The 26,450-nt window shown below is 47.5% G+C and overlaps 1 protein-coding gene across 7 annotated transcripts in view; it reads right to left on the bottom strand.

The window, feature by feature from the left end:
- The window catches only part of Tacc1 (transforming acidic coiled-coil containing protein 1), a 97,228-nt gene that overhangs the window by 37,475 nt on the left and 33,303 nt on the right, over positions 1–26,450 (bottom strand). For 2 of the 7 annotated variants that reach the window (XM_041674032.1, XM_041674033.1), the window contains exons 1-2: positions 13,188–13,568; positions 12,145–12,251 (exon numbers count right to left, since the gene is read on the bottom strand). The exons of 1 other annotated variant lie outside the window; for it this stretch is intronic. In XM_041674032.1, the coding sequence (XP_041529966.1) occupies positions 12,145–12,251; positions 13,188–13,351 (271 nt within the window). In that variant the 5' untranslated portion in view covers positions 13,352–13,568. Of the gene's footprint in view, positions 1–5,394; positions 5,438–12,144; positions 12,252–13,187; positions 13,569–26,450 lie in introns of those variants that run through there. 4 more of the 7 variants (XM_041674035.1, XM_041674034.1, XM_041674038.1 and 1 more) reach the window with 3 other exon arrangements.

The raw sequence follows: 26,450 nt of genomic DNA, 5'->3' as shown, positions 1-26,450 counted from the left end.
TGTATAAGCCGAACACTCAGAGGCAGAGGAAGAAGGGGGCCAGGATTTTAAACCAGCCTGGGCTATAGTGTAAGACTTTCTCTCTAAGGAAAACAAACCCTGAGAGGTTGTGTTTCTATGCAGGCTGCCACTGTGCTAAAACACCACGACCAAAGCACCAGGGCAGAAAGGGATTACTTAAACTTAAAGTTCTTAGTTCATCATGGAAGAAGGTTGAGGCAGAACTCGGCAGGAACTGAAGCAGCAGAGGCCAACGGGGGAGCAGAGGAGCTAGGCTTTCTGGTTTGCAATTCAGGGTTTGCTCAGCCTGCTTTTCTTATGCTAAAGCAGAACCACCTGCCCAGGGATGGCACCCACCCACAGTGAGCTGGGTCCTTCTATGTCAATCATCAATCAAGACAATGCCTATCTCCAGGCTGGTCTGATGGATGGGCATTCCCTCAATTCACGGCCTCTGTTCCTAGACAACTGACTTATGACAAGCTGACAAACTCAAGTAACACAGAAGCCAAGGCCCCAGAGGTCTGGGAAATGAGCCAACAGCGCTCCACAGGGGCCTTCTCACTCCCTAGACCCCCTTATCCTACCCATCGAAGACCCCAAGGCTCCAACAGACCTGATGTTCCAGGTTCTCTCTTTCATCCAGAGAAAGGTATATTTACACACCAGTGAGACTGCTCAGGCTGCACACTGACAGCTATTTCAGGACTAACATTTGCTCTTCACTTGAGGCCCTTCCTTCTGGAAGCCTCATAGGACCCCACTCTGCACTGGCCTTGTATCCTCCTCTCCTGTGCAGAAATCAAGGGTGTCCGGAGAAAAACTGCCTCAAGCAGGCAGCACCCCTTTCTGCTCAAGTGGAAAAACCTGAGAAGAATGGTACCGAGGCACACATCAGCACCTGCGACAAGTGTTCCTCGTGCCTCTGATTCATTGCAATTTATTCTATGTATGTTCTCAATCGACATTCCCTCTTCCAAGATAACTGGAACAAATGCCAGGCAGTGGTGGCACATGCCTTTAATCCCAACACCCAGGAGACAGAGGCAGGTAGATCTCTGTGAGTTCAAGGCCAGCCTGGTCACAAGAGTAAGTTCTAGGGTGGTCAAGACTACACAGAGAAACCCTATCTCAAAAAAAAAAACAAAAACAAAACAAAACAAACAAACAAAAATTCCAAAGCCTAGGCCATGGGACTTAAAATGGAGAATTAGAGGCGTTGTACTGCCCAGGGACTGAATGACTTTGAAGGTCCAGGAAGTTAACCACGCAGGGGGTGGGGATGTTGGTAAATCAAGGCAGAAGGTCTCCTTCCAACCACCATCCACCATTCATTAGGGTATCTAAGGTGGAACACCAACACTAACTCCCTCACCCACCCAGAGAACAAACCAACTATCCTGTCTGTTCCTTCTCACCTCTGAGACTACAAAAATACTCGTTACCCAGGAGCTAAGGAAGGGCAAGTTTAGCTATTTCGTGTTTTCTTTTTGTTTGAAGACAGGGTACCAGTTGCCATGCCATTCTTCTGGGATAACTTTAAAAATCTAACAGAGCAGAAGGCATGGTGACACCTGCCTAGAACCCTAGCACTCAGGAGGTTCAGGTAGGATGACCCTGCTTGAGAACAGGCTGGGCAACACAGAAAGACCCTATTTCAAAATACACACACACACACACACACACACACACGCACAGCCTAAAGCTCTACATGTAAAAATAGGTAAACCCACTTGATAAAAGGACAAAACTGGTACCAAGGTCAAAGAGAGCACTTCAAATTTCCAAAACAGCATTTTATGCTATTACATTGAAAAAGAGATCCAAGAGAAGGGGTGGGGGAGTCAGAGGAAGGTCACTTAGTATGCACCGAGTCCCTGGGTTCCATCCCAAGCACAATCCACTCAAATCAAGAGATCCAAACTCTACCCTCTGAAAAACATACTCTAACGAAGAAGAGTTAATTAGGCTAACCAGGACGCGTCTGCCTACCAGCAGCCAAGGCCTTCTCCAGAGAAGCCAAGACCAACAATTGACTATGTTTGGTCCTCTCCATAATGCGGTGGCCATCGGTTCTGGAGCCATCTGGATCTATCTCAGGCCACATTTCTCATGGCGCAGAAATCTCTCCCACAGACAGATGTTAGAAAGCCCTAGCTCGGCACAGGGCCGCACTGCCCCAGCCGGAAGAGCGAAGGCAGGAGACGCGTGCTAACAGATGGGCTTGTGGTGCAGAGACCTGAAATTGTGGGACTTCAATCCACTGCTGCCAAACAGCCATAACGTGCAATCTCTTCAGAAATAATTACTGCAGAATTCAAAATACCAACTGCTTCTCTCATAAAGCAGTAACCACCCACACAGCTGGGAAGCCGAGGCTCGGGATAAAAAGAGCTAGGAATGCTTAGCAAGAAGAGCTCAGACACCCCAAAGCAGGATGGTCATTCCGTACCCAGGAATGCTGTGCACACAAGAGACCTTAAGGGAAGGGAGCAGGAGTGGAGAGAAGTTTGTGGATCCGGAAGTTACACCCTTTGGCAATGTAAGAAGCTTGTGGTAACCACTGCCAGCATGGAGTTCCCAATGAGCCTTCACCTGCTGGCATTCCCACCACTGGGCTAACCTGTGTCATGGAAAGGGTTCTGTGGAAGTAACAGTGTGACTTCTGAGGCTTCTGACTTGTTTGTTAATGGTCCAGCGGCCTCGGAAGGTGAAGCCACCTGCCATTCTGTAAGGACAGTGAACGACACTGGGCAGGGCTCCCCCCCCCCCCCCCCCCCCAGGACCTGAGCCACATTCCATCAGCCAGCAATACCCGGAGAGAAAATGGGTGCCAGATGAAAAGACCTTAGCCTTGAGGTCAAGTCACCCAGGGGTCTTGGTTTCACAAGTGCCAGCTAAGCTGCCCCACTTTCAAAAACTTTTTCAAGCTAAGTTTTGAAATAATTTGCTATGAAGCAATGGGCTACCACCAACAATACAGAACTCCTATGGGGACCATGGACAGGGCTCAGAGAAAAGCACTTGTCCACCTCAGGTGAGACCTTGGTGCAATCCCCAAAACAAAAATAAAAATAAACAACCCTTCTCTCTTGACATAAAAATAGGTGCCAAGTCCCAGGATGCTGAATGCCATCTTCACACAATCCCCTTTCCTCACCCAGACAAGACTCGGAGAGAAGAAACCAATTCCTTCCTGTGTTTTCCTCATTGAAGTGCTGACACGGTTTTTACTTTTATTTATTTAGAGACAAGGTCTCTCTGTGTAGCCCTGACTGTCCTAGAACTGTGAGCTCAGTAGACCACGGTGTCCTTGAACTCAGAGATCCACCTGCCTCTGCCTCCCAAGTATTGGAATCAAAGGCGTGTGCCACCATACATGAGCTCAGGCTAATTATCAAGAAAATAAACCATTTCCAGTGCCGCTGTACCACTTCCCCAAGATGACTTTTGCTTCTGTTGGTTTGTATCTAAACTGTGCAGCGAACTTCTGCTGTTCAAAACCCCAAATACAATGTGCAAGTCAGACACATGCATATGCATATGGACGTGCCTTCGTGCCAAGTCCACAGGCACAGGAGACTTCTTCTTCCAGTGACTTTTTAGCTGTCACTGAGGAGGGAGGGTGCTTTCCCCAGCTCGCGCCCTGTTCTGGAGCTCACGCCCTGTTCTGGCCTCGTTTTAAGGCCTTTCATTTCCTCTTAGCCTCTTCGAACACTCAACACAGGGATTCACAAATTCCCTGGAGAGGAAAACCTGTGAAACACATTTCCCAGAGCTCTGATGAGCAACCCCTCCTCCCTGTCCTGTAGGAACGGAGAGTGAACTCAGGCTTCAGCACTACGGAGGTCAGGGCAGTCTCAAATGTGTGCTGACCCTCCTGTCTCAGCCTCCCAACAGTTAGACTGTTAGTGGAGCTTACATATTTCTAAAACAAAAAACAAAAACTTCACATTGATTGACTGGGGTGGGGGGCACGTCAGATGGTTCTCTCCCTCTGTCACGTGGGTTCTAAGGATCATTCAAGCCATGAGCCTTGATGGTAAGTACTTCTACCCTCTGGCCACCTCACCCTTGCAGACACAGATTTTCCATCTTAAAAGCTGAAATTAAGACCGAGTGCGCTGCTGGCAATCAAGGCTCTGGTCCTGATATCTTACATTTTGAAAAAGAAACTATATCCTTTCTCAGTATCACTGCTATAATGGAAACACTATAAACTACTTGCATCTAATCACCCAGAAAACAAATACGGGGGGAATAGAAAGCTGGCAAGGTGAGCATCCTGCAGTGGGAACTGGGACACATGCACTATTCCTTCCCAGCGGTGCTTACAAGAGGCTACTGGGCCAGATACTGCAGTGCACACCTTCAACTGCAGCTTGGGGGAGGCTGGGGCAGGAGGACCAGGAGCTAGAGGCTTCCCGGGCTCCATGGTGACTCGGCCTCAAAGGCAAATGGAAGAAGAGGGGTGAACGAAGGGGCTAAGGATGTAGTTCAGTGGGAGAGCTGGCAGAGGCAGCCTGCCCAGCAGAGCAGCCAGCGGACACACTCGCCCTGGTGAAGCAGCGAGAGACCCATATTGGGAGTTTACCGGCACAAGCAAACCCTAATTATGTTTGGGACTAGGCTGGTGCTTCCAAAGGAGGCTGAGATCTTAAACTCAAAAGCAGCAAGGCCTTTCCACAGCCAACCGTTACAGTCACAGGCATAGTCAGCAATCTTGGTTATCAAAGCTCGAGGAAGATGGCTGTTCAGTGGATAACTGATGGACTCCCAACACTACTGTGGATTTTGGAGATTAGGAGAAAACAGCTACACCCCAAGGCTGCCTATAGATAAGACTGCTGCTTCAGAACGATTACAATGTCATCCGTCCCGTCCCCCCCCCCCCCCTCCGTCTTTTATCCCCCCCCCCCCCCTCCGTCTTTTATAAGAGCTCTGGCTGACTTGGAACTCGCTCTATATAGACGAGGCTGGCCTCAAACTCAAGAGATATTCCTGCTTTCTGCCTCCCGACTGCTGGGATTAAAGGTGTACACCACCACTTCGGTTTTCTTTGAGGAAGGGTTTCATACAACCCAGTCTGGTCTTGAACACACAGGGTAGCCAAAGATGACCTTGAACTCCCACCTCTCCTGCCTCCACCTCCAGAGTTAGGGAACTGCTCTTTTCGGCTTCCCTACAGCTGCTCTCTCAGTGCACACCTTTAGACCACACCCACTGTTCTACCCCCACCCCAGCCCCATTGGTAGAAAATGCCTCTGTCACTAGAAATTACTGGAGTAAATGAGCTAGTTTTAGTTTACGCCCTATGATAAGGAGGAATGTAACAAGAGTGAGTTTAATCCTTAGAATACTTAAGAAGGCCTAGCTGGGTGTGGTGGCGCACACCTTTAGTCCCAGTACTTGAGAGGCAGAGGCAGGAGGATCTCTGTGAGTTAGAGGCAGCCCAGTCTACACTGTGAGTTTCAGGACAGCCAGGGCTACACAGAGAAACCCTGTCTTGAAAATTCAAAAGCAAACAAACAAATACACAAACAAAGGCCTTGACTTTGCTACATCTAAAAAGAATACGCAATTTGCAATTCGAAAGTTTTCGAGGATAGCTCTGCCCAGGCGGTTCTTTACCCAACACTGTTCTAAGTTCTAAGGAAGCAGCTTTGCTCACACACAACAGTGTCTTGGCGGAAGCCTTATCCCACAAGGAGGGGAGGCGCTTCCTCCACACCTCCCTACATTCTAACAAACCAACGTTCCCCATTCCATTGGGAAAGAAACGGGAATGCAGCAGGCTGCTGAGGTCTTCAGGACTCAGACATCCTGTGCTAGGATCACATCAAAAACTAAACAAGGCTTTGGAAGCCAATCACACCAAAAACTAAAAGCATCAACCTGCGGCATGGTAGACATGTCAAACTGTTCACCTAGACAGTCATCATTTCTAGGAAATTCTAATAAAGCATCTCTTGATGCGGGCAAGGAAACAGTCAACAAAATCCTGAGGAAAACATGCTTCTGGATTTGAACGTACCACTTCAATATGTAACTAATAAAAGATATTTGCATAATATTTGCTTGTAAATATGCTCAAAGCTTTAGAATAAAAGGTCTAGGGCTCAGATTTAGCAAGATCTGCATTCTAGGTCTTAAACATATAGTCTACAGCTTTCCATAAATCTACCACTTATCCATACACTCATACACAGCACCCAACACTACATCAGAATTACTGAATAGGTAAAAGTCTGTGTTGGTGAGGACCGACAGATGCGTCAGTGGTTAACAATTGATAATGTTCTCGCAGAGAGCCAAGTGTGGCTCACAACCACATGTAACTCCAGCTCTGAGGATCACTACAGTCCAGGCGCAAACCCACACACAGACATATAATCAAAAACTAAGATCTGATTTTAAAAGTCTATTTTAGTACTTGTATTCAATGATTCCAAAATGATTTCTTACATAATTTAGTTTCTTTTCCATACACACACACACACACACACACACACAAACACACACACACACACACTGAATCCTTTAGTTGTAATGGTCTGTCCTGTCCCTTTAAGAGACAAGCCCCACCAACTCCCCCTCCCTTCCAGCCTGCACTGCTCTCTCTGCCCCCATCTCTCTTCAGAAGAGGTGGCTACTGTCGTGGCTCCTCTCTCCTTCCTTCCCCCCCCCCCATCCCCCTTCTCCCTTCCTCTCCCCTTTCCCTATCCCTTCCATAGCCCACTAAATAAATATCCACTTTCTCTGCATGGCATGCCTATCTGTCTCTGTCTCTCACCTGCTGCGGCTCCGCACAGGACTAGCTGAGCTGCCACGCAGCTCCCTGCCTGAGACCCACTGCCCCTTGTGGCCCGGCACCATTTTAATTTTACCATTACATTTAAAATTCAAGCAATACTGTCTCCAAAGGAGACAAAAAGTCAGACAACCTTTCTCCCATAAGGAAGCCCTTCCCAACCACATAGGCCCACAAAGTTGGAAACTGGTACACACTGTTCAACTGTTATTTGAGTACGGCCACCTTCTTTATGCTTTATTTTACAATCCTAGTGATTTCTCTGAAACTGGCAGAAGTATGGATAGAGGTTACCAAACCTCTCCAGCCCCAAGTACTTGACTACCAAGATACAAAACCAGTCACATAGAAAACCTAAGTATGGTTATATTTCCAAACAGCATCACCACAATTTTTTTTCAACCATTTAACTTTTGAGGGGACTTTTTTTTTGGTTTTTGACTGTCCTGGAACTCACTATGGAAACCTGGCTAGCTTGTAGCCTTGAACTGAGAGACCTGCCTGCCTCTGCCTCCCCAGTGCTGAGATTAAAAGTGGCTCAATTACTTAAAAATTTTAAATCCTTTCTGTCCCTGGAGAGTCCAAAAAAAAAAAAAAAAAAGAGGTAGGTGACCAAATTTAGCCTGGAGCATGGCTTGGCGTTTCCGATCTAAATACCAAAGTTCTGCACGCCTTTAATCCTAGCTCTGGGGGGAGAGGGGTTGCAGAGGCAAATGAACCTCTGTGAGTTCAAGGCCAGACTGGTCTACAGACAGAGTGAGTTCCAGGACAGCCAGGGCCACACAGAGAAACCCTGTCTCAGAAATAAACCAACAATTTCATTCAAAACAAAACAAGCAAACCCAGCTTAAGCATCTTTCGCTGGGAAAAGCGGGCTGCAAATGCAGAACTACCGGTGGGAATTTTACAGTTGCCAATTTGGTATTTCCAAGAAAACTTTCAGTTAGTTTATTACATATTCAGAAGCCAACTTTTTTCTGTGCCTAAAAAAAAAAAAAAATCACAACCTGACCTACTATTTGTTAGCATAAAACCACCTTAAGAGGACTCATTAAAAAAAATTACATACATTCTTAAAACAGTTCCAATAAGCCGGGCGGTGGTGGCGCACGCCTTTAATCCCAGCACTCGGGAGGCAGAGGCAGGCGGATCTCTGTGAGTTCGAGACCAGCCTGGTCTACAAGAGCTAGTTCCAGGACAGGCTCCAAAACCACAGAGAAACCCTGTCTCGAAAAACCAAAAAAAAAAAGAAAACAGTTCCAATAAAAAGCAAAACTGTACTTCCCTCCAAATGTAAAGAACGAGGAGGCAGGTGATGGAGCAGGAGGCTGCTCTTCCAGAGGACCCGAGTTCAATTCCCAGCACCCACATGGCAGGTTACAACTGTCTGTTACTCTAGTCCCAGGGGACCCAACACCCTCACATAGGCATACACACATAAAAATAAATAAATCATTAAAAAAGAGAAAAGAGCTTTTGCTCAGTGAAACCATCTTTAGCAAGACCTGTGCTTCTGCTGTGTTCTCCCGACTACTTTGTATGCCTGACAAGGTGATCCACAGGCTGAGTTAACTCCAGGAGGTCCTTAAAAGGCCAGACACTAACCAACCAGTCTTAGGAGTCACCCACTCTCTAAAGACCTTACACTGGGGGGGTCCCCAATATGTAGGGTTGGTTCCCACCCTATACGCCACCTCCCTCCCTCAGAATCACACTCTGCAGCATGAACTACCCTGGCGAGCTCTGCTGATGTCAGGCTCTCTAAGAAGAAAACATTTATAGAGAAGGAAAGAGTGTGAGAGTCACTGGAACGGGAAGGACCAAACAATTGAGTGGCTGTGGCTGGGGGCGGGGAGCAGAGCCAATCCCAGCCTCTATTCATTTACCGGAGAATCTGGCAGAGGAAGCAGAAGAGCAGACTGGTAGAACGCGGAGGAAAGGCTGCCCGAGCCGAGGACAATTCAAAGAGGCTTTCAAACAGCTACTTAACGTCTGTCCTATGAGCTTTATTTAAATTTGATAAGGTCGAAGAAATAGTTCTTTCTAGCTTCTAGACCTCCCTCCCGATCTGCAAGGAAGCTATGGGGGCAGGCAGTATCTTTATCACAGGAACTGTGTAGCTCTGCCACACGCCCTCTGCCACGCGCTAGTCCATGCCAACCAGGAGTCCTGACCTGGTAACAGCACAGAGCAGGCCGAAGATGCTGTTTTGAGTCTCAGCACTCTACACCTAGCATGCAGATGACAATTTCTAGTAAAAAATCAAACTGCAAAAAAAGAGTGATGATATAGCAATAAATCTAACCCCTCTACCAAGTCCAGAGACTCGACTTCCCCAGGCAACTTGTGACGAAGTACGCACTAAGCTACATCAACTGTGGATGGACCTAAGGGAGTCAGAACCCATTCCAAGACCGGGTAACTGAAAACCCCTCCATCTGGCACTATATGGTGATGGTGTTAAAGGCAGTGGGATGAGAAGCCACGTGCAAAGGACATCCACCCCAGAGCCCTTCCTCTATAAAGCAAACAACCTTGTCAAAAGGAAGTCAGACCCAGCTCTTGAGAGTTCATGAGTTCAAGGCCAGCCTAGGCTACACAGGGAGACTATTATTTATCTCATATACAACAAAAGACCTGGGCCAGCAAGATGGCTCAGGGAATAGAAGTATTTACTGCTATACTTGAAGACCTGAATTCAGTCCCTACAACCAGCATGGTGGAAGGACAGAACCAAGTCCTGATAGCTGCCCTCCAAACTCTACATACGGGCAGTGGCACATGCTCCTACCACCACCAAATAATAAATGCGAAAAAAATAATTTTTTTAAATTAAAAACTATGCCTGAAGTGGTGGCTGACACCTTTAATCCCAGTACCTGGAATGCAGAGGTAAATGAATCTCCCTTAAGTTTATGGGGGGCCAGCCATGATAAGCTAAGTCTGGGCAGGTCACCCAAAGGAAGTTCTTTACTTCCCACCATTATCATCTGGGACTTTGGCCATCGACAAATTAAAAGGGAGTCTGGAGTCTCAGTAATTTACCCTGAGACAAAGCCAGGCTGCAAGAGGAACCACAGGCTGAGACCCCCACCCAAGAGCAGAACATTCAAAAGAAATGCCTGGCATTCCAAATGCTGTAGATGGGATCACCTGCCAGGGCACCTCAACAGGACACCCCTAGACAGATGTCAGCCAATCAGAGGTCCTGAACCTCAGAAACCCCCTCACCCCTACCTTTACTACTAGAAAAACCCAATTCCAATTGAGCTTAGGGCTCTCCGTTTATTCCAATATGTTGGACGTGCAGAGAGACCGAGTTTGCAAACTTGATTAAAATAGGCTCTTTGCTTTTACATATGGGACTCGGTCTCCTTTGTTGGTTTTGTGGGGACCCACGGATTTGGGCATAACAAGCTCAAAGCCAACTTGGTCTACACAGCAAGTTCCAGGCTAGTCATAGCTACACATAGCTAGACATAGCCCTGTCTCAAGGAGTTAAAGCCTTGCAACAATGAATTAAACTGTCCCCAAGAAGATATGTTAAAAGACATAATTTACCAGAAATGTGCCCTTATTTGGAAATAGTATCTTTAGAGGTGCAATGAAGTTAAAATGAGGTCATACTAGTCTGGAGAGAGTAATAAATTGAATGACCTGAGTCCTCATAGCATGGCCACAGGAAGACACAGACTTTCAGGGAAAACCCACCGTGTGATAAAGCAAAGAATTACATTGCCTCAAGCCAAACCCCAAGGGCTACTGACTAGCGGCAGAAGTTAGGACAGACAAAGTTTTCCTTGAGTCGTCAGGAGCGGGACTCTGCCAACACTCGGCTTTCAGACTTCCGATTCTGATCAGCTCTCGGCAACTATGAGAGTAAACTGGTTTTGAGCTCCTCAGTTTATGGTTATTTTGTTCAGAAACCCTACAGCCGCTTCCTACCTCACTCTGAAAACCTATCATTATAATTGCCTGGCTTGCCTCTCGCCTTGCTGACTTCAGCTCTTATTACTTAGCATCCCAGTCATTCCACGTGGGCAGCACTGGCTTCTGGGCCTGCTCCTCCAGGATGCATGATTTTCTAGGCCCTAGGGCTCCATGCTTAGGGGCTGCTTCTCTGCAAACACCGTTCCCTTTGCAGAAAAGGTTCTTCTCCCCAAAACACACACAACTCTTTGTTTCCTCAACTCTCCCCTTAGGAGTCTGTTCACGGTACCATCTCTATCAGGTTCCCCTAAACCAGACCCATAGGTCAGCCCCCACCCCCACCCCCGCCGTTCTCCACAGAACTTAACATAACTCAACAGATTTTGCTTTTATGGCTTAAAAGGTTCTCCTCCCTCCAAAATGTTGCTCAGTGAAATCAGGGATTCAACTTCTGTATCACAGGGCCTCTATTGACTGAAGGAACAAATTAATTCCGATTAGAGCAAATGAAATTTTATTCAAAACTATGTAACAATAAACCAAGCATGGCGACGCGGGCCTATCATTCCAGAATCAGTTCAAGGTTATATTCGGCGTAGTGAGTTTCAAGGCTAGCCTGGGCTATCTATCTAAGATCCTGTCTCAAAAAAAAAAATTTTTTTTTTGCAATTAATTTAGTGGGCCAGAGGCATCTAGAATTAAAGGGCGTGTATGAGATGGGGCTTTAGGGGGACAGGGGAGGGTATGTGTTGTTTACACTGAAGGGCTCCCAACCAGCCCTTGGTGGGAAGGAAAGGCAAGCAATTTTGAAACTGCTTAAGATTCCTGACTCAAAAATCAACTCTTACCTATAATTTTGTGTCTAGCCACACCCTTGTAGAAACAACTAGACTGTGGAATCTGGGAAGCCAGATCTAAACATAACCCAACCCATCACTCACCGGATTTTTACTTATTCCTGGTTGAGAGCAGGAATGGCTGGGAATGTCTATAAAAGCATAATCTCGCCGGGCGATGGTGGCGCACGCCTTTAATCCCAGCACTCGGGAGGCAGAGGCAGGCAGATCTCTGTGAGTTCGAGACCAGCCTGGTCTACAGAGCTAATTCCAGGACAGGCTCCAAAGCCACAGAGAAACCCTGTCTCGAAAAACCAAAAAAAAAAAAAAAAAAAAAAAAAAAAAGCATAATCTCTCTTCAGAGAACGAAGGAAGCTTGGGATCACCAAATCATCAAAACGTTTATTTTACAAAACAAAAGGACAAGCCTTCCAAATCAGCCTCTTCTGGAGCAAGGAGACAACCTAACTTCTCTCAAGTGGTCCTCGAGATGCACAGGCACCCCTTTTTATGCCCCCCCTTTTAAAAGTTAAAACCAAAGAAGTAGAAAATTAAAGTTGCTTTTACCTTGGGGTTTGGCCTCAGGTTCTGCCAATCCTAGAGGTGAGCCACAAGAAGGCGATCTGATTGGGGTTTCCGCTTCAGGAGTCTCAAAATTACCTTCAGAATCCGAGCTGCCAGGGGGGAAAAACGAGGCATTACCACGGTCAACGGTATTTCCAACTGCCTTTAAACTGCACTTACAACGGTGCAAGTCCAGCACCTCCGTCTAACTTTACAACCAACCAATCAATCCTCAACCCGGCTGAGGAAGAGGCTGCGGCAGTTTTTCAGCGATGCCCAACATCCTAGCTCCCCAAAATCTCTTCTGTCCTCTGGAACGCCTCACCAGGACCACTTATTTTTGAGGTCATCTTTGCCTTTCACACCCGAAACGGGGAGGAGGGGAGCTTCAAATCAACTCATCGTACTTGACCCCCTTTCCAGAGGCTTAAAAGTGAATATCGCCTCCTCCCCGCGCCCAAACTAAGCCAATTCTTAACCATGCCTTCCTTGTTCCTTGGTAGGCCTCTACCTGTCTCAAAGTCACTCGCAGCTGAAAATGCCATCACCTGCCTTCCACAATCACACGTGTGACAGCTCAGCAGAGACCACCATTTCTCACCAGCTGCCAGGGGCCTGTCATCACGCGATCCTCTCTTACCACGGCAGCATTTTCGGACACTGCGGGACCGAGATGGATGCGGGGGAGGGGGAGGACGATTTCCTGCCCACAGGATAAAAGCTACACATCCCACCTGGCCTCATCAACTGACACTACCCGGTGTGGCTGTGTCGGAGCCGGGGTGTCGACGCTTAGGAGAAAACGAGCCAGGCAAACCAGGATGGGGAGACCGCCGATTAGGGGCCGGGTTCAGAAAGCTCACAGCGAAGACAGGGGACGAAAAGCACACGGGCAGACAGAACGTCCCGAACTTTCGGGTGCACAGCGGGGTCCCGGCTGCGGGCAAGACGCAGCCAGAGCCGGCAACACGGTTGCGCGCACACAGCATGACCGCGGTGGGAGGATGGCGCGCGCCTGCATCCCGGCTGGGATGCGGTGTACTTGCCTGAAACTCAGAGATTTGGTCTCGGCTTGCGAGTCCTCCTCCTCCTCGGGGTCACCCTCGGGACCTCCGGCTTCTTCCTCGCCCGCGCCCGCGCCACGGACCGCGGACCACGTCCACTTGGCCCACTGCACGGGCGACAGGATCTGCCAGGGACTGAACGCCATGAGCGCGGCTGCCGCCCCGGCGGTGGGAACGGCGGCCTCCTTCCTTCAAAATGGAGGGGCTGTGACAGGCGCCGGCGACCCGCGGATGTGGCTCAACGAGCGAGCGCCGTCGGGCCGGGCGCAGCGCTTCCTCCCACGGCCCGCAGCGCCGCTCGCCCCCGCTCCTCGGAGCCGCCGCGCCACACGCTCGCCCCCGCGCGCCCCCGCTCGCCCTCCAGTCCCCTCCCTCTCTCCCTCCCTCCCTGCGCGGCTTGGCTCTGGGGTCGGCTCCCGCCTAGAGCAGCCTGGGCCACCGCGGAGCCGCGCCCCTGGAGCCGCCCCCTCGGACCGAACTACTGGCGCGGCGCGCGGGGGCGACGGCTGGGAAGGCTTTGGAGCGCGCTCCCCCCGCCGCGCTGGTCGCGCCCGGCCTTGCTCCGGCAGGGGCTGCCCGACGGCCCGGCCGCTCGCGCCCGCTCGCCCTCTTCCCCCCCGCGGGGACCGGCGCCTGCAGCTCGCCGCGCCGCGCGCCGCCGACGTCCGTTTCCGAGCGTGTGCGCGCTGCTGCGCCTTTCCTCTTCCCCCTTTTATCTGTTCTTCCTGCCGCTACGACTTAATGGCGTGGCTGACGCTGGACCGCACAGAAGTTAAGCCCTTCATTTAAAAACAAAAAGAAAAAAAAAAACTCGGAACCTCTGTTGTGCCCGCTCCCTGACACTACTCATCTCCATCCCCGTTACTCCCAGGATTTGGGAGGCTCCCCCAGCCAACATAAGAATTGAAGATGCCTTGCCAGCACCAAACCACACTCACGAGGCTCTGGAGTGGCCAAGCCTGGGACAGAGGACATAAAATTACCCCCTGACAAGACAGCCTGAGCGGTTTCCCGTTGTCCATCCTTTTCAGAACTTTAAGGGTTTCTTCATATAATCTAGGTCTTTGGTTACTGATGTCATTTCCCGCTCCGGTACGAAGCCAGCAGGCCTGGTGACCGCAGCCTTCAGGATAAAATCTTTTTATCTTTGTAGGCGAAGAGAAGAGTTTTTTTCCTTCATCTTTGAAAGATTCACCCGTTGCCTCTAACGCCAAAGCTTGAGTCTCTTGATGCGTCAATAATGTGTTTCTTGTGCTGCAGTCATTTCTGAGTCTCGGGGAATCTGTGATGTGGCTACAATTCCCACAGAGAGTGCGCCTCCAAAATTCAGGACAAGGTCACCCTAAAACTTGTAGGTCACCGATGATCTCCTGAACGGAGTTGGCACCAAGTATACTGCTGATGAATCAGAAAGGTCTTACATAGTCCATAACAAAGCAAACATGTAAGATAAGGCTTGGCAGGTATCCCACCGTAATGAAAAGGCAGGAGGATGCTTTGGAATCTGTTACTGCTTCTTGCCAGAGATAAACAGGACTGTCAAGAAAGAGTGGTGTAAGACTTAAAAAAAAAAAAATAGGGGCAGAAGTCATTTTATTTCAGGTCTACAAGAACTATGCCAACACTATCCAGCGGTTGGTGTCTTGGGTTTATGATCACCAAATAAATCTCCAGGTTAGAAATCCCTTAGATTTCTCAGTTTGATACACGTATCCTGTGGCCTGAATATAATCCCCATGTGAGTCAGCACTTGGTTTTGATCATTCTTCCTCAATAGTGCTAGAATCTTCTTCCCTTCTCTCCATCCTTGGTGTGATGTGCATAGTTCCTGCACTCCCTAACCTCTTAGAACCTCAGTTTCCAGGCTGAAGAGATGGCTCAGAGGTTAAGAGCTCTGACTGCTCTTCTAGAGGACCTGGGTTCAAGCCCCAGCACCCTCATGGCTACTAACAATTCTTAACTCTTAAGACCTGACATACAGACATACAGGCAGGCAAAACAGTAATTAATGCACATAAAATAAAAATACATTTTAAAAGATCCTGCTTCCCTAGGCACCATCAGCAGGGACCTAGATCTAACTTTTATATGCCCAAGAACACGTAGGAGATTGTAAAAACAGAAATTCACTCTGGTGATCTAGCTAGCTCAGAGGGAGCGCACAAGACCTGGCCCACACAAGATCCTGAATTCCATCCCTATCCTGAAGCAAGGAGGAGGGGTTCAGTGGTGTCTAGACAGTTGTATGTGTTATACTGTCCTTGAGGAACTGTCAAGACGGTAAACTTGGCAAACGACATCTAACTCAGGCCAACCACTGCTCTTGCTCCCAGAACAACCGGTTTCTCTTCGCCTGCAGAGCTTTCTGCGTTCCTGAACTACACCTCTTCTCCCGCCTGAATCCCAAGTTCCCCCCAAGATCCCCGACCTTGGCTAGCCAAACCTCTCCTCAGTCAGGTCAGTGGCACCCCGTGGGAAAGTACCTCTGTGCTCCCTACCCTTGTGTACCTGAGATCATGGCTGTGGCCTTACTTGTAAAAGTGAAAAGGAGCGTTCTCAGGAGGACACCAGGACGACAGGCATAAGCCAAGCCTGTCTCAGGGTGTAAGGTCATCCTACACTTAGCACAGCACGTGCAACACATTTATTTACACACATGCATCCTATATTTGAGCCATAAAATTCCAAAGGTCAGAGACCATGTCATATTTATGATAATATGTTTGTCTTTCCAGAAACTTAAGACAAGTGAACACACACAACAATGGTCAATAAACTATATAAATAAACATACTAGTTTTCATTTGTCTTTCCCAGTTTGACTAAGCTCCTAGGGAAGCTATGTCTTGAAGGAGCAAAGAACAGAACCAGCTCCAGGGGGGGCCCAGAGTGAGAAAGGGTGTTTGTGCAGCCACAGCTTGAGAAAAGAGGAGCACACACCCAAGTTTCCAAAATGCCCATCTTGTTCAAGTCATTCAGAGTAAACAGCAACAAAGTAACTCGCTCCATAGTCTTTAGGGATTGTATATCACAGAAGCTGAATAAGTTTAGTATATCCATTTCCCCAAAATTCTAGAAAAGGCAGACCATGGTAGCTGCCCTCCTCCGCCACCCTGAGCAGAATGTCCGCAAATATATAACTGAGTAGTCAAGAAACCTATTTGTTTTGGAAATGACCTTCAGCTGAAAAAGGGCCCTTTATTTTTTTCCACAGCTTCGTGCCCTTCCCAGAAGCTATGAGCCAGGATAACATGAAAATCTAAAACATAATTCCGTGGAGCTGGAGACGTAGCTCTGTGGAATAGCTGGTGCGTAGCATGAATATGGGGCTCTGGGTTCAATTCCCGCTGACAAAAATAACTCCTTCAAAGCATCCCACAAATGAAGGCCAGACCAAGCATGACGGAGCAACCCAGGCTACAGAAGGGTCTGCAGTGTGGGTCTCCTTAGTAAAAGTTAAACAGAGTAGGGGCTGGAGAGAGGGCTTGGCGGTTGAAAGAACTAATTGCTGTTGCAGGGGACCCAGGTTCAGTTCCCACCACCCACAAGGCTACATCCATCCACCCTTCATTCCAGTTCCAGAGACCTGACACCCTCTTCTGGCCCACAAGGGCACAAGTGGTATACAAGCCTGCACGCAGGCAAAGCAAACATACACGTAAACAAATCAATCTCAAAATGAACCAAGTAAACAAATTCCGATGCCTAAGACTCTGCTGGCCCTAATTCTTGTTAGCCTCCGCTAAGCCCCAGCTAGCCTCCACCTTAAGCTGCCTTTGTTCTCCTAGAATCAAGTTTTATCTGGAATCCTGCAGGTTTGGTTTAGTGAGTATCTCCACCCTCATCCTCTCACACTGGCCTGCCTTCCCTAAGAATCTTGTCAAGTCGGTTTAGCCAGAACCATCACGCGCCCCCAGAACTTCCTCTTAGTAATTTAGTAATTTTTCTTTTTCTTTCTTTCTTTCTTTTCTTTTTTTTTTTCTTTTTTTTTTTTTTTGGTATTTTTCGAGACCGGGTTTCTCTGTGGTTTTGGAGCCTGTCCTGGAACTAGCTCTTGTAGACCAGGCTGGTCTTGAACTCACAGAGATCCGCCTGCCTCTGCCTCCCGAGTGCTGGGATTAAAGGCATGCGCCACCACCGCCCGGCTAATTTAATAATTTTTCAAGTCAGTGACACCACCACCCCCCTCCACCTCAATGCAGATCCTGCCTATAAATACTTGTCTTTGTGTTTGGGCTTAAACCAGATCTCTACTTTTCAAGATCCTAGCGGAGTCGCCCCTTAAATGAAGTCTTCCATATTTAACAAGAGTCACAGTCGGGCGATGGCGGCGCACGCCTTTAATCCCAGCACTCGGGAGGCAGAGGCAGGCGGATCTCTGTGAGTTCGAGACCAGCCTGGTCTACAGAGCTAGTTCCAGGACAGGCTCCAAAGCTATAGAGAAACCCTGTCTCGAAAAAAAAAAAAGTCACAGCAGACCTCCCCTTAACAAGCAAACCATTATCTAGTTGTGTAGCCACTGTGAGGATAGAGTCAGAGGAGAGAGGCAGGTAAGGCGAGGCCTCACTGTGATCAATTCTTCTGCATGATAGACCTGCAGGAGACCAGAACCTGGAATAAGGGGAGCGAACACAAGAGCCCACCCAGCTTACCAAAGGGCATAGCTGGGAGCTCCAGCAAGCCCCGTTGCCCATCTTCCATGCAACACCCAAATATCGGATTCTAAAAGATATCTTTCAATATCATGACTGTTCTCTCTCACGTAAACTGTTGAGATCGGGTGCAGCTGAAGGACTGGCCAAAGCCATGTGTGCATCCTCGTGTTCCATAGAACCTGAACAGGCAAAGAGGAGTACCCATGCTTTGGAACACAGACAGTAGTCATGACTCCATTTAGAAAGACCACAGATCATTCGGAAGCAACTTGGGAGGCCTGGATTAAAGGACTCGAGACTGAAGAGACCCAAGAAATTGTCTATTCTCTGCCACAGAACTGCCTAGCAAAGACAATAGCTCCTCTCACAGAAGCAAAATTCAAATCAGTGCTCACTTGGTTCTTTCAGTCCACTTGATCAGTAAGTCACAAGGATGTGAATAACCCCAGCACTTGGGAAACATAACTACACTGAAGGAACAGAATGTCCAGGCTGCTTTAAAATCAAAACCAAAAACAAACAATTTTTGACCACCCATGGACACAAGAAGGCATTTCCATGAGGCAAAACAAACACCAAAGAGACAAGGAGATGCCAGGCAGTGGTGGCGCATGCCTTTAATCCCAGCACTCGGGAGGCAGAGGCAGGCGGATCTCTGTGAGTTCGAGACCAGCCTGGTATACAAGAGCTAGTTCCAGGACAGGCTCCACAGAGAAAGCCTGTCTCGAAAATCCAAAAAAAGAGAGAGAGAGAGAGAGAGAGAGAGAGAGAGAGAGAGAGAAGGAGAGAGCAGGACAGGGCGACACTGGAGAACTCCAGGCCTCCCTATGTGTGGTGGCTTGAAAGAAAAGGCCCTCACAGGGAGTGGCACTGTGAGGGGGTGTGGCCTTGTTGGAGGAAGTGCATCACGGAGGGGGCGGACCTTGTGATCTTCTCAAGCTTCACTCAGTGTGACAGCCCATCTCCCGTTGTCTCTGAGTTAAGACGAAGGACTCTCAGCTCCAGCATCTTCCTGCACGCTGCCATGCTCCCAACCATGATGATAATGGACTGAACCTCAGAAACTGTAAGCAAGCCACCCCAATTAAATGGTTTCTTTATAAGAGTTGCTGTGGTCATGGTGTCTCTGCACAGCAATAAAAACCTTAATTAAAGATACTACATAACCCTGACCAGCCTGGAGCTTGCTATGTAGACCAGGCTGGCCTCGAACTCACAGAGCTCCTCCTGCCTCTGTCAATTGAGTGCTAGGATTAAAGACATGGACCACCTCCGCCCCCAGCTTTATGTCTATTGTCCAACATCCACGTAATTTTTATTTGGTAAGGGGAATGAGACAATCTCACACTGTACCTCAGGCTGGCCTGAACTCAAGGCAGTCCTCCTGCCTCAGCCTTCAGAGTGTTAGGGTGGTAGGAATACGCCACATCTCACTAGTTTAAGAATTTAGTGGTTGCCAAGATGGCTCAGCAGTTAAGAGCACTTTCTGTTCTTCCAGAAGATGCAAATTTGGTTTCTAGCTCCCATGTAGGAAGTCGTGCTGACTAGTTTTATGTCAACTTGACATACTATAGGTACCTATAGTCATCTGAGAGGAGGGAACCCCCATAAGATCTGGCTGTAGGCAAGCCTGTTAAGTTTTCTTAATTAGTGATTGATGGGGGAGAGCTCAGCTCATGGTGGGAGGCGCCATCCCTGGGCTGCTGTGTGGGCCCATATGTCTATATGATGTGGCAGCCAGGCTCTGAAGCCACAGGCCCCACCTGCAGTGGTCACATAGCCCTGCAGACAGGCTGTCACTGCCCTAACAAAGGGTTAGGATGTTGTTTTGCTCCTTTGTAATTTGGAGGATGCCTGATAGAGATGTTAATTCAAACCTAAGTGACAGCTAACATACACAGCAGACAGGTAGATGTGGACATGACAAAAAGCCATTCACCTGGTTACCTAGGAGACAGAATGCTAATGCATTTCCCCTAAGTTAAGTTTTGGTATAAAGGCCGTTTGAAGAATAAAACGAAAGAAATTCTTCAGGATGTGAACTCAGGACTTCATGAGGGATCACTAAGAATCTCTCTCCCAATAAAGCCATGTGAGTTGTGTCTTTATTTCCGCGCCTCCACGCCAGTCCAGAGAGAGAGTTTATGTTGGGGTCTGGTCAAGAGAAATAATTGATGGTCCGGGCTAGCACCAGACCCCGACACTGCTGGCCCTGGGTTCTGTAAGAAAGCAAGCTGAGCAAGCCATGGGGACAAGCCAGTAAGCAGCACCCCTCCATGGCTCCTGCCTCCAGGCTCCAGTCTGCTTGAGTTCCTGTCCTGACTTCCTTCACTGGTGACCAGTGATATGGAGTGTAAGCCAAATAAACTTTTTCCTCCCCAACTTGCTTTTCAGATATAGTGTTTCATCCCAGTAATAGAAACCCTAGCTGCAGCCTCTTAGAACTCTAGCTCCGGGGATCTGATGCCCTCTCTGGGCCTCTCCAGGCCCTTTCACACAGATACATGGTCATACACATACATAAAAATATCTTAAAAAAATTTTTTTTGATGAGCAAAATATGTGCCTAACTCAACCAAGATTAAATGCCAGAATGAGAGCTGAGAATGTAGCTCAATGGTAGGTCACTTGCCTGGGATACTCAAGGCCCTGAGTTCAATACCCAGCACTGTAAAACGTTCAAAAAAATAAAATAAAATAAAATAACCTCCAGATTGATGATGCAAGCAAAATTGCTAGACTTCTCAAAATCCCTTAGGAAAGGTTCAGGATGCTACAAACTAAAACAGCAGCTGGCAATGATGCTTAGGGCCTCAGCAGGGCCTCGGTAGAGTATCTCCTATCTCCAGTGGATAAGCTTTCAAGAGATGGAGGAATTTCCTTGGCGGACTCTACAACCTGACTACTGACCACTCTCTCCCCACACTGGACAAGCTCAACACCCTCAGCTGTCGGCTTTTTTCACCTTGCACACTCAAGCACAGAATGTCCCTAGGGTAATGACAGTGCCATCTATCAATGCGGCTCTTCCAATCAAGCGATTTCATCAGTCCTCACAATCCCTCCTGTCAGGTATATGGGATGAGATTTATTCTCTTTGGGGACAGGGTAACTGAAGGCAAGAAGGCCAACTGCCAGCCAGAAGTCACAGGCAGGGCAGGCAGGTACCAGTATGCAACTCCTCTCCACGCTCAGAACTTGGTTGTCCTTGTTCTCTATGCTGGGAGGAAGCAGACTGGCCTCCCAACCGTACTATAGAAAAGTATGTGGGGTGCCCACTGGCCACTGTTCCACCTCAGCAAGGGTTCTGCCTGCTCCCTCCTTACCCGGACAGCTTACCAAGTCATAGCTGGGAAGATGTTGCTATTATGAAGAACTATCATCGTGCCAGGCGGTGGTGGCTCGCACCTTTAATCCCAGCACTCAGAGGAAGGCAGAGGCAGGCGGATCTCTGGGTTCGAGGCCAGCCTGGTCTACAGAACGAGTGAGTGCCATTGCTAGCAGGAAGCCAGTGGCCAACCCACGTACTTTGCTGTCCTCCCACAGTCCCCGCACAGAGTTTCTGCCAATGCCTGTACAGCATTGACCAAAAGAGCACTGGACAGCTTGTAACTTTATTATCATGGTAGTCTTATCTCTAGGGTTGTGACTTAGGTTAGCATCTTAGTCTTAAGAGGTTGATGCTATCCTGTGAGCTGTCGTCCTTGCAATCTTCTCGCCGTCCAGCCACACCCAAGTCAAGGAATGTGTGCTGCCTATTCACACTGAAAATTACATCAGAGAAATTCCTTCTTAAATGTGTTTGTTTTTCAGACAGTCTTGCTATGTGGCTGGCCCTGGTTGGTATGGACTTATTCTCCTGCCTCTGTCTTCCGAGTACTGGAACTATCTCTGTGTGCTTGCTAGTTTTCAGAGAATCTGGAGAAGACGACACCTATTTTATGATGTTTGCAACAACTAGTGTCATTAAAGAACCAGTCATGTTGGGGGTCTATGATGTTCCCACTCATTGCTGTCACACTTCCCGGCTCTGTTTAGAGACCCCATAAAAAGTTCCCTTTAGGGGCTGGAGAGATGGCTCAGCGGTTGAGAGCACTGTCTGCTCTTCCAGGGGACCTAGGTTTAATTCCCAGCACTCACGTGGCAGCACACACCTGTTTGTAACTCCAGTTCCTAGGGTTTCTGACACCCTCACACAGACATACATGCAGGCAAAGCATCAAAGTACATAAAATAAAAATAAATTATTTTAAAAAAAAGAAGAAGAGAGCTCACTTTAGTTTACTACCATGGGATACAAGAAGCAGCCCTTAAATAGCAAAGACATAAACATAACTAGGTCAGTCTGTTTATTCCAAGTGAGGAAAATAACCCAAACAGTAGCCTTAAGCCTTCCACAAACCCTAAGTTTAAAAGAGGAAAAAAAAAAAAGAAACACAAAGATCTATTTATTATAGAAAATGACCATCAGACTTAGAAACAGCCCCTAGTCCAATAGATAGGCTGTGTCTGTCCTGCAGATACCGCTGCAGTACTCCTAGACAGAGCATCATCCCACAAGACTAATCAGAATTATCCTTACCGGGGTAGCACCTTGTCTCCTTGGGTTTATTAGATCTCTCTCTCCTTCTTCTTCCCTCCCTCCCTCCATTCTCTCTCTCTTCCTCCACCTCTCTCTCCCCCCTTTTTCCCCTGTCTCCTGTCCCTCCCCCTCTCTCTTCTCTCCTAATATTCTCTGTTCTCTCTCTCCTCTCTCTCCCCCATATCTCCCTCCATTCTTCCCTCCAGTGATGGGGCTTCTAACATGCTAGGCAAGCCCTCTACCACAGAGCTATATCCCCAGCCAGAACTCAGCTTCCTCTTGAATAAAGTACACACTAAGAAAGTGGGCTATCTCTCCAGCTTCATGTTTTAAATGCCAGGTCCAGATTCCGTGAAAGACTATCTTAAAGGAATGAAGCAGAGGTACTAGAACAAGACCCTTGATGTCCTCCTTGGGCCCGAGGGCACATGCATCTCATACACATACACACATGAGCATACACCACACACAGACACACACATCACACACTCACATACACAAACACCATACACATACACAAACATCACATGCCCTCACACACATATGCATCACATAACATACACATCACATACATCACGTAGTCACACATACACACATCACATACACACATCATATCACATACTCACAAACACATCACATCAATGCACACATCACATACATATGCACACACATTACATACAGACATACACATCACATCACATACTCACACGTACACACATATCACATCACATACTCATACACATACACACATCATATCACATACACATCACATACATACACACACACAGATATTATGACAGGAGCTAGAGAGATGGCTCCGTAGGCAGAGGGCCTGATACACAAGCATGAACCCCTGAGTGCAGATTCCCCAGCAACCAGGAATAGAAAGGTAGACATGGAAGACACAGTCTGTAACCCCAAGACCTGGGCATACTGCCGGGTGGATCCCCAGAGCTCACTGACCAGCGAGCCTAGCCAAATCAATGAGATTCAGATGCAGTTAGATTGACACAAAAAGGAGGAAAGAGTGGTAGAGGAAGAGATTTATTCTGGGCCTCTGGCCTCCACACAGATGTGCAATCATATGCAGGTGCACTACACACACCGCACACACCCACATGTGTGAGCATTTGTAGGTGCACTACACACACCACACACACCCACACGAACGTGTTCCAGAGAGGGATAATGATACACAGTTAGGGTTACTATAGCTGTGATGAAACAACATGACCAAAGCAACTTGGGGAGGAAAATATTTATTAGTCTTACATTTCCATATCACTGTTCATCATCAGAGAAAGTCAGGGCAGGAACCTGGAGGCAGGAGCTGATACAGAGGCCTTGGAGGAGTGTAGCTTACTGGCTTGTTCCTCCTGGCTTGCTTAGCCTGCTTATTTATAAAACCTCAAACCACCAGCCCACAATGGACTGGGTCCTCCTCCATCAATCACTAATTAAGCAAATGCCCTACAGGCTTGCCTACAGTCTGACTTTATGGAGGCATTTTCTCAGTTGAGGTTCCTCCTCTCTGATGACTCTAGCTTGTGTCAAGGTGACATAAAACTAGCCAGCACAACACATTTATGCAAAAATAATATCTTTATTCTTTAACCAGTGGAAAGCCCAGGAAAGGAGACTTTCAGATGTAAGCATTTGCTGTATAATAAAGATGTTAAGACATAGAAAGGGATGGTTGCTTAGTAGAAGCATGGAGAATATTGGTTAGCAATGGAAAAACTGATTGGCATAAACTCTTACCTCAGAGTATATACCAAAAGACATTCCAGATGGATCCGATGGCTAAATACTAAAAATCAAGCCATGGGGAGAAAGCAGTCTAGAAGAAACAGAATCTGTCAGCGCTCTGTGAGAAGGATGTCAGTCCAACTCAGAAGTAATTAATGAAACCACACACAAAATCAAATCCCAGATTTATTGGGCTACACATGGAAAGTCAGGCTTGTAAATGTCTTCAAATTAAAAGGCAAACGACAAGCTAGGGGAAAACAAAGGCTAATTCTTGTTACTTATACACTTGTGAAAACCTGGGAGTTACACCTGGGACCTAACGGTTACAATAAATTGAACAATTGTAACTGCTTTCCGGGTGCCATACAACTGCCAAGCACTTGACCTGAACTATAAGCAGACTCAGTCCCTACCTTGAAACCCACAGTCTGGGGGTGGGGATTGAAGGGAGTCTTAATATGGATCTTTTTGGTTGGCTGGCTGGCTAGTGCTACAGAGTGAATATAACCTAGAACCTTATGATGGGGGAACTTTCATATTCTGTATTGCAGACATACTTGTACTCCATACTGGAAAAAGGAATCAGAATGTACATGTCATGTCTCACTTTGTACACACATCTGAGTTAAACCCCACCCTGACTGTCCCTGCAAGAATACAAGGTTGGTACCCGCACAGGCTGACTTGACCATGCAAGCATCCTCAGAACCGGGAAAGGTGCAAGGGATGATGACAGGAAGCAGACAAACTGGGGGGAAAGTCATTGAGAGCTGGACCCGAGGAGCGAGCCTCAGTCCCAGAATGACTGACTGCCTTTGTCCCCACTCACTTCCCCTTACAGGATCTCTGCCTGGAGTTGAAGGAAGACAGGTCTTTAGGAGGTCAATCCACTGTCTTCTCAGATACAGGTTTGCTGAATAAAGAACAGTTTTTAAAAAGAACCAATTCTGCGGCTGGAGATGGCTCAGTGATTAAAGGCACTTTAATCTGGGTTTTGGTCCCAGCACCCACGTGGCAGCCCACAACCATCTATAACTCCAGTTTCTAGGAGATCTGGCATATTCTTCTGAGTTTTTTTATTTTTATTTTTATTGAGCTCTACATTTTTCTCTGCTCCCCTCCCTGCCTCTCCCCTCCCCTTCAACCCTCTCCCAAGGTCCTCATGCTCCAAATTTACTCAGGAGATTTTGTCTTTTTCTACTTCCCATGTAGATTAGATCTACGTATGTCTCTCTTAGGGTCCATTCTTCTGAGTTCTACAAGAACCAGGCACACACACAATGCACATACAAGCAAATCATTTGTGCACATAAAATAAACCTTTGAAAAGTCAGTTCCTATCTCTGCTCACTGGCATCTCAATGAGCTCCAATATTCCAGTTATATCTAAGCATTATTATGGCTTTTGACTAAGAAAAGGTAATGAACAGAGAGACAAGTTAAATCAGCTACATTTTCAATCTCCAGAGCAGGAAACTTCAAAAGAACCTGAAGTTAAATATAGATTTGCATCAGCTTCTCTCCTCCTCGTCTCCACATGTGGCCAAGCTCCAATCCAGGAATAGTATATTAGGCTGATTAAAGTCTAATTTTTCTTTTCTTTCTTTCTTTTTTTTTTTTAGAGTCTAATTTTTCAACCAAGCCTGGTGGTCTCTAACTGTAATCCTAGCACTTGGAAGGCTGAAGCAGGAGGATTCCTATGAGCTTGGGTTCGCCTGGGCTCCCCAGTGAATTCCAAGAAAGCTTAAGTTACATACAGTGTGAAACCTGGCAAATAAGTAAACATTTAAGAATTTCGTTTTCGGGGGTTGGAGAGATGGCTCAGAGGTTAAGAGCACTGACTGCTTTTCCAGAGGTCCTGAGTTCAGTTCCCAGCAACTACATGGTGGCTCACAACCATCTATGATAAAATCTGGTGCTCTTTTCTGGTGTGCAGACATACATGCAGGCAGAATGCTGTATACATAAGAAATAAATCTTAAAAAAAAAGAATTTCGTTTTCAAATCTGAAAGAAGGGGCATTCAACAGAAGAGCGCATGCCAAGCATACCTGAGGTTTAACACAAAGAAGAAGAAAAAGAAGAGGAAGAGGGAAGGAGGAGGGGAAGGAGGAAAAGGAAGAAGAGGAGGTGTGACCTGTAAGCCAAATAAACCCATTACTCTCCAAGTTGGTTTTGGTGAGTCTTTTATCACAGCAGCAGAAACCTAACACATAGAGCCTTTAAAACAGAAAACCTCTCTGCCAGGCGGTGGTGG

This window comes from Microtus oregoni, unplaced genomic scaffold (assembly GCF_018167655.1).
Source record: "Microtus oregoni isolate MIOR12 unplaced genomic scaffold, Mior012 000024F_ref0000369, whole genome shotgun sequence".
Classification (NCBI taxonomy): Eukaryota; Metazoa; Chordata; class Mammalia; order Rodentia; family Cricetidae; genus Microtus; species Microtus oregoni.
The sequence above is the reverse complement of the archived record's forward strand: the minus strand, read 5'-3'. Positions and strand labels throughout refer to the sequence as shown.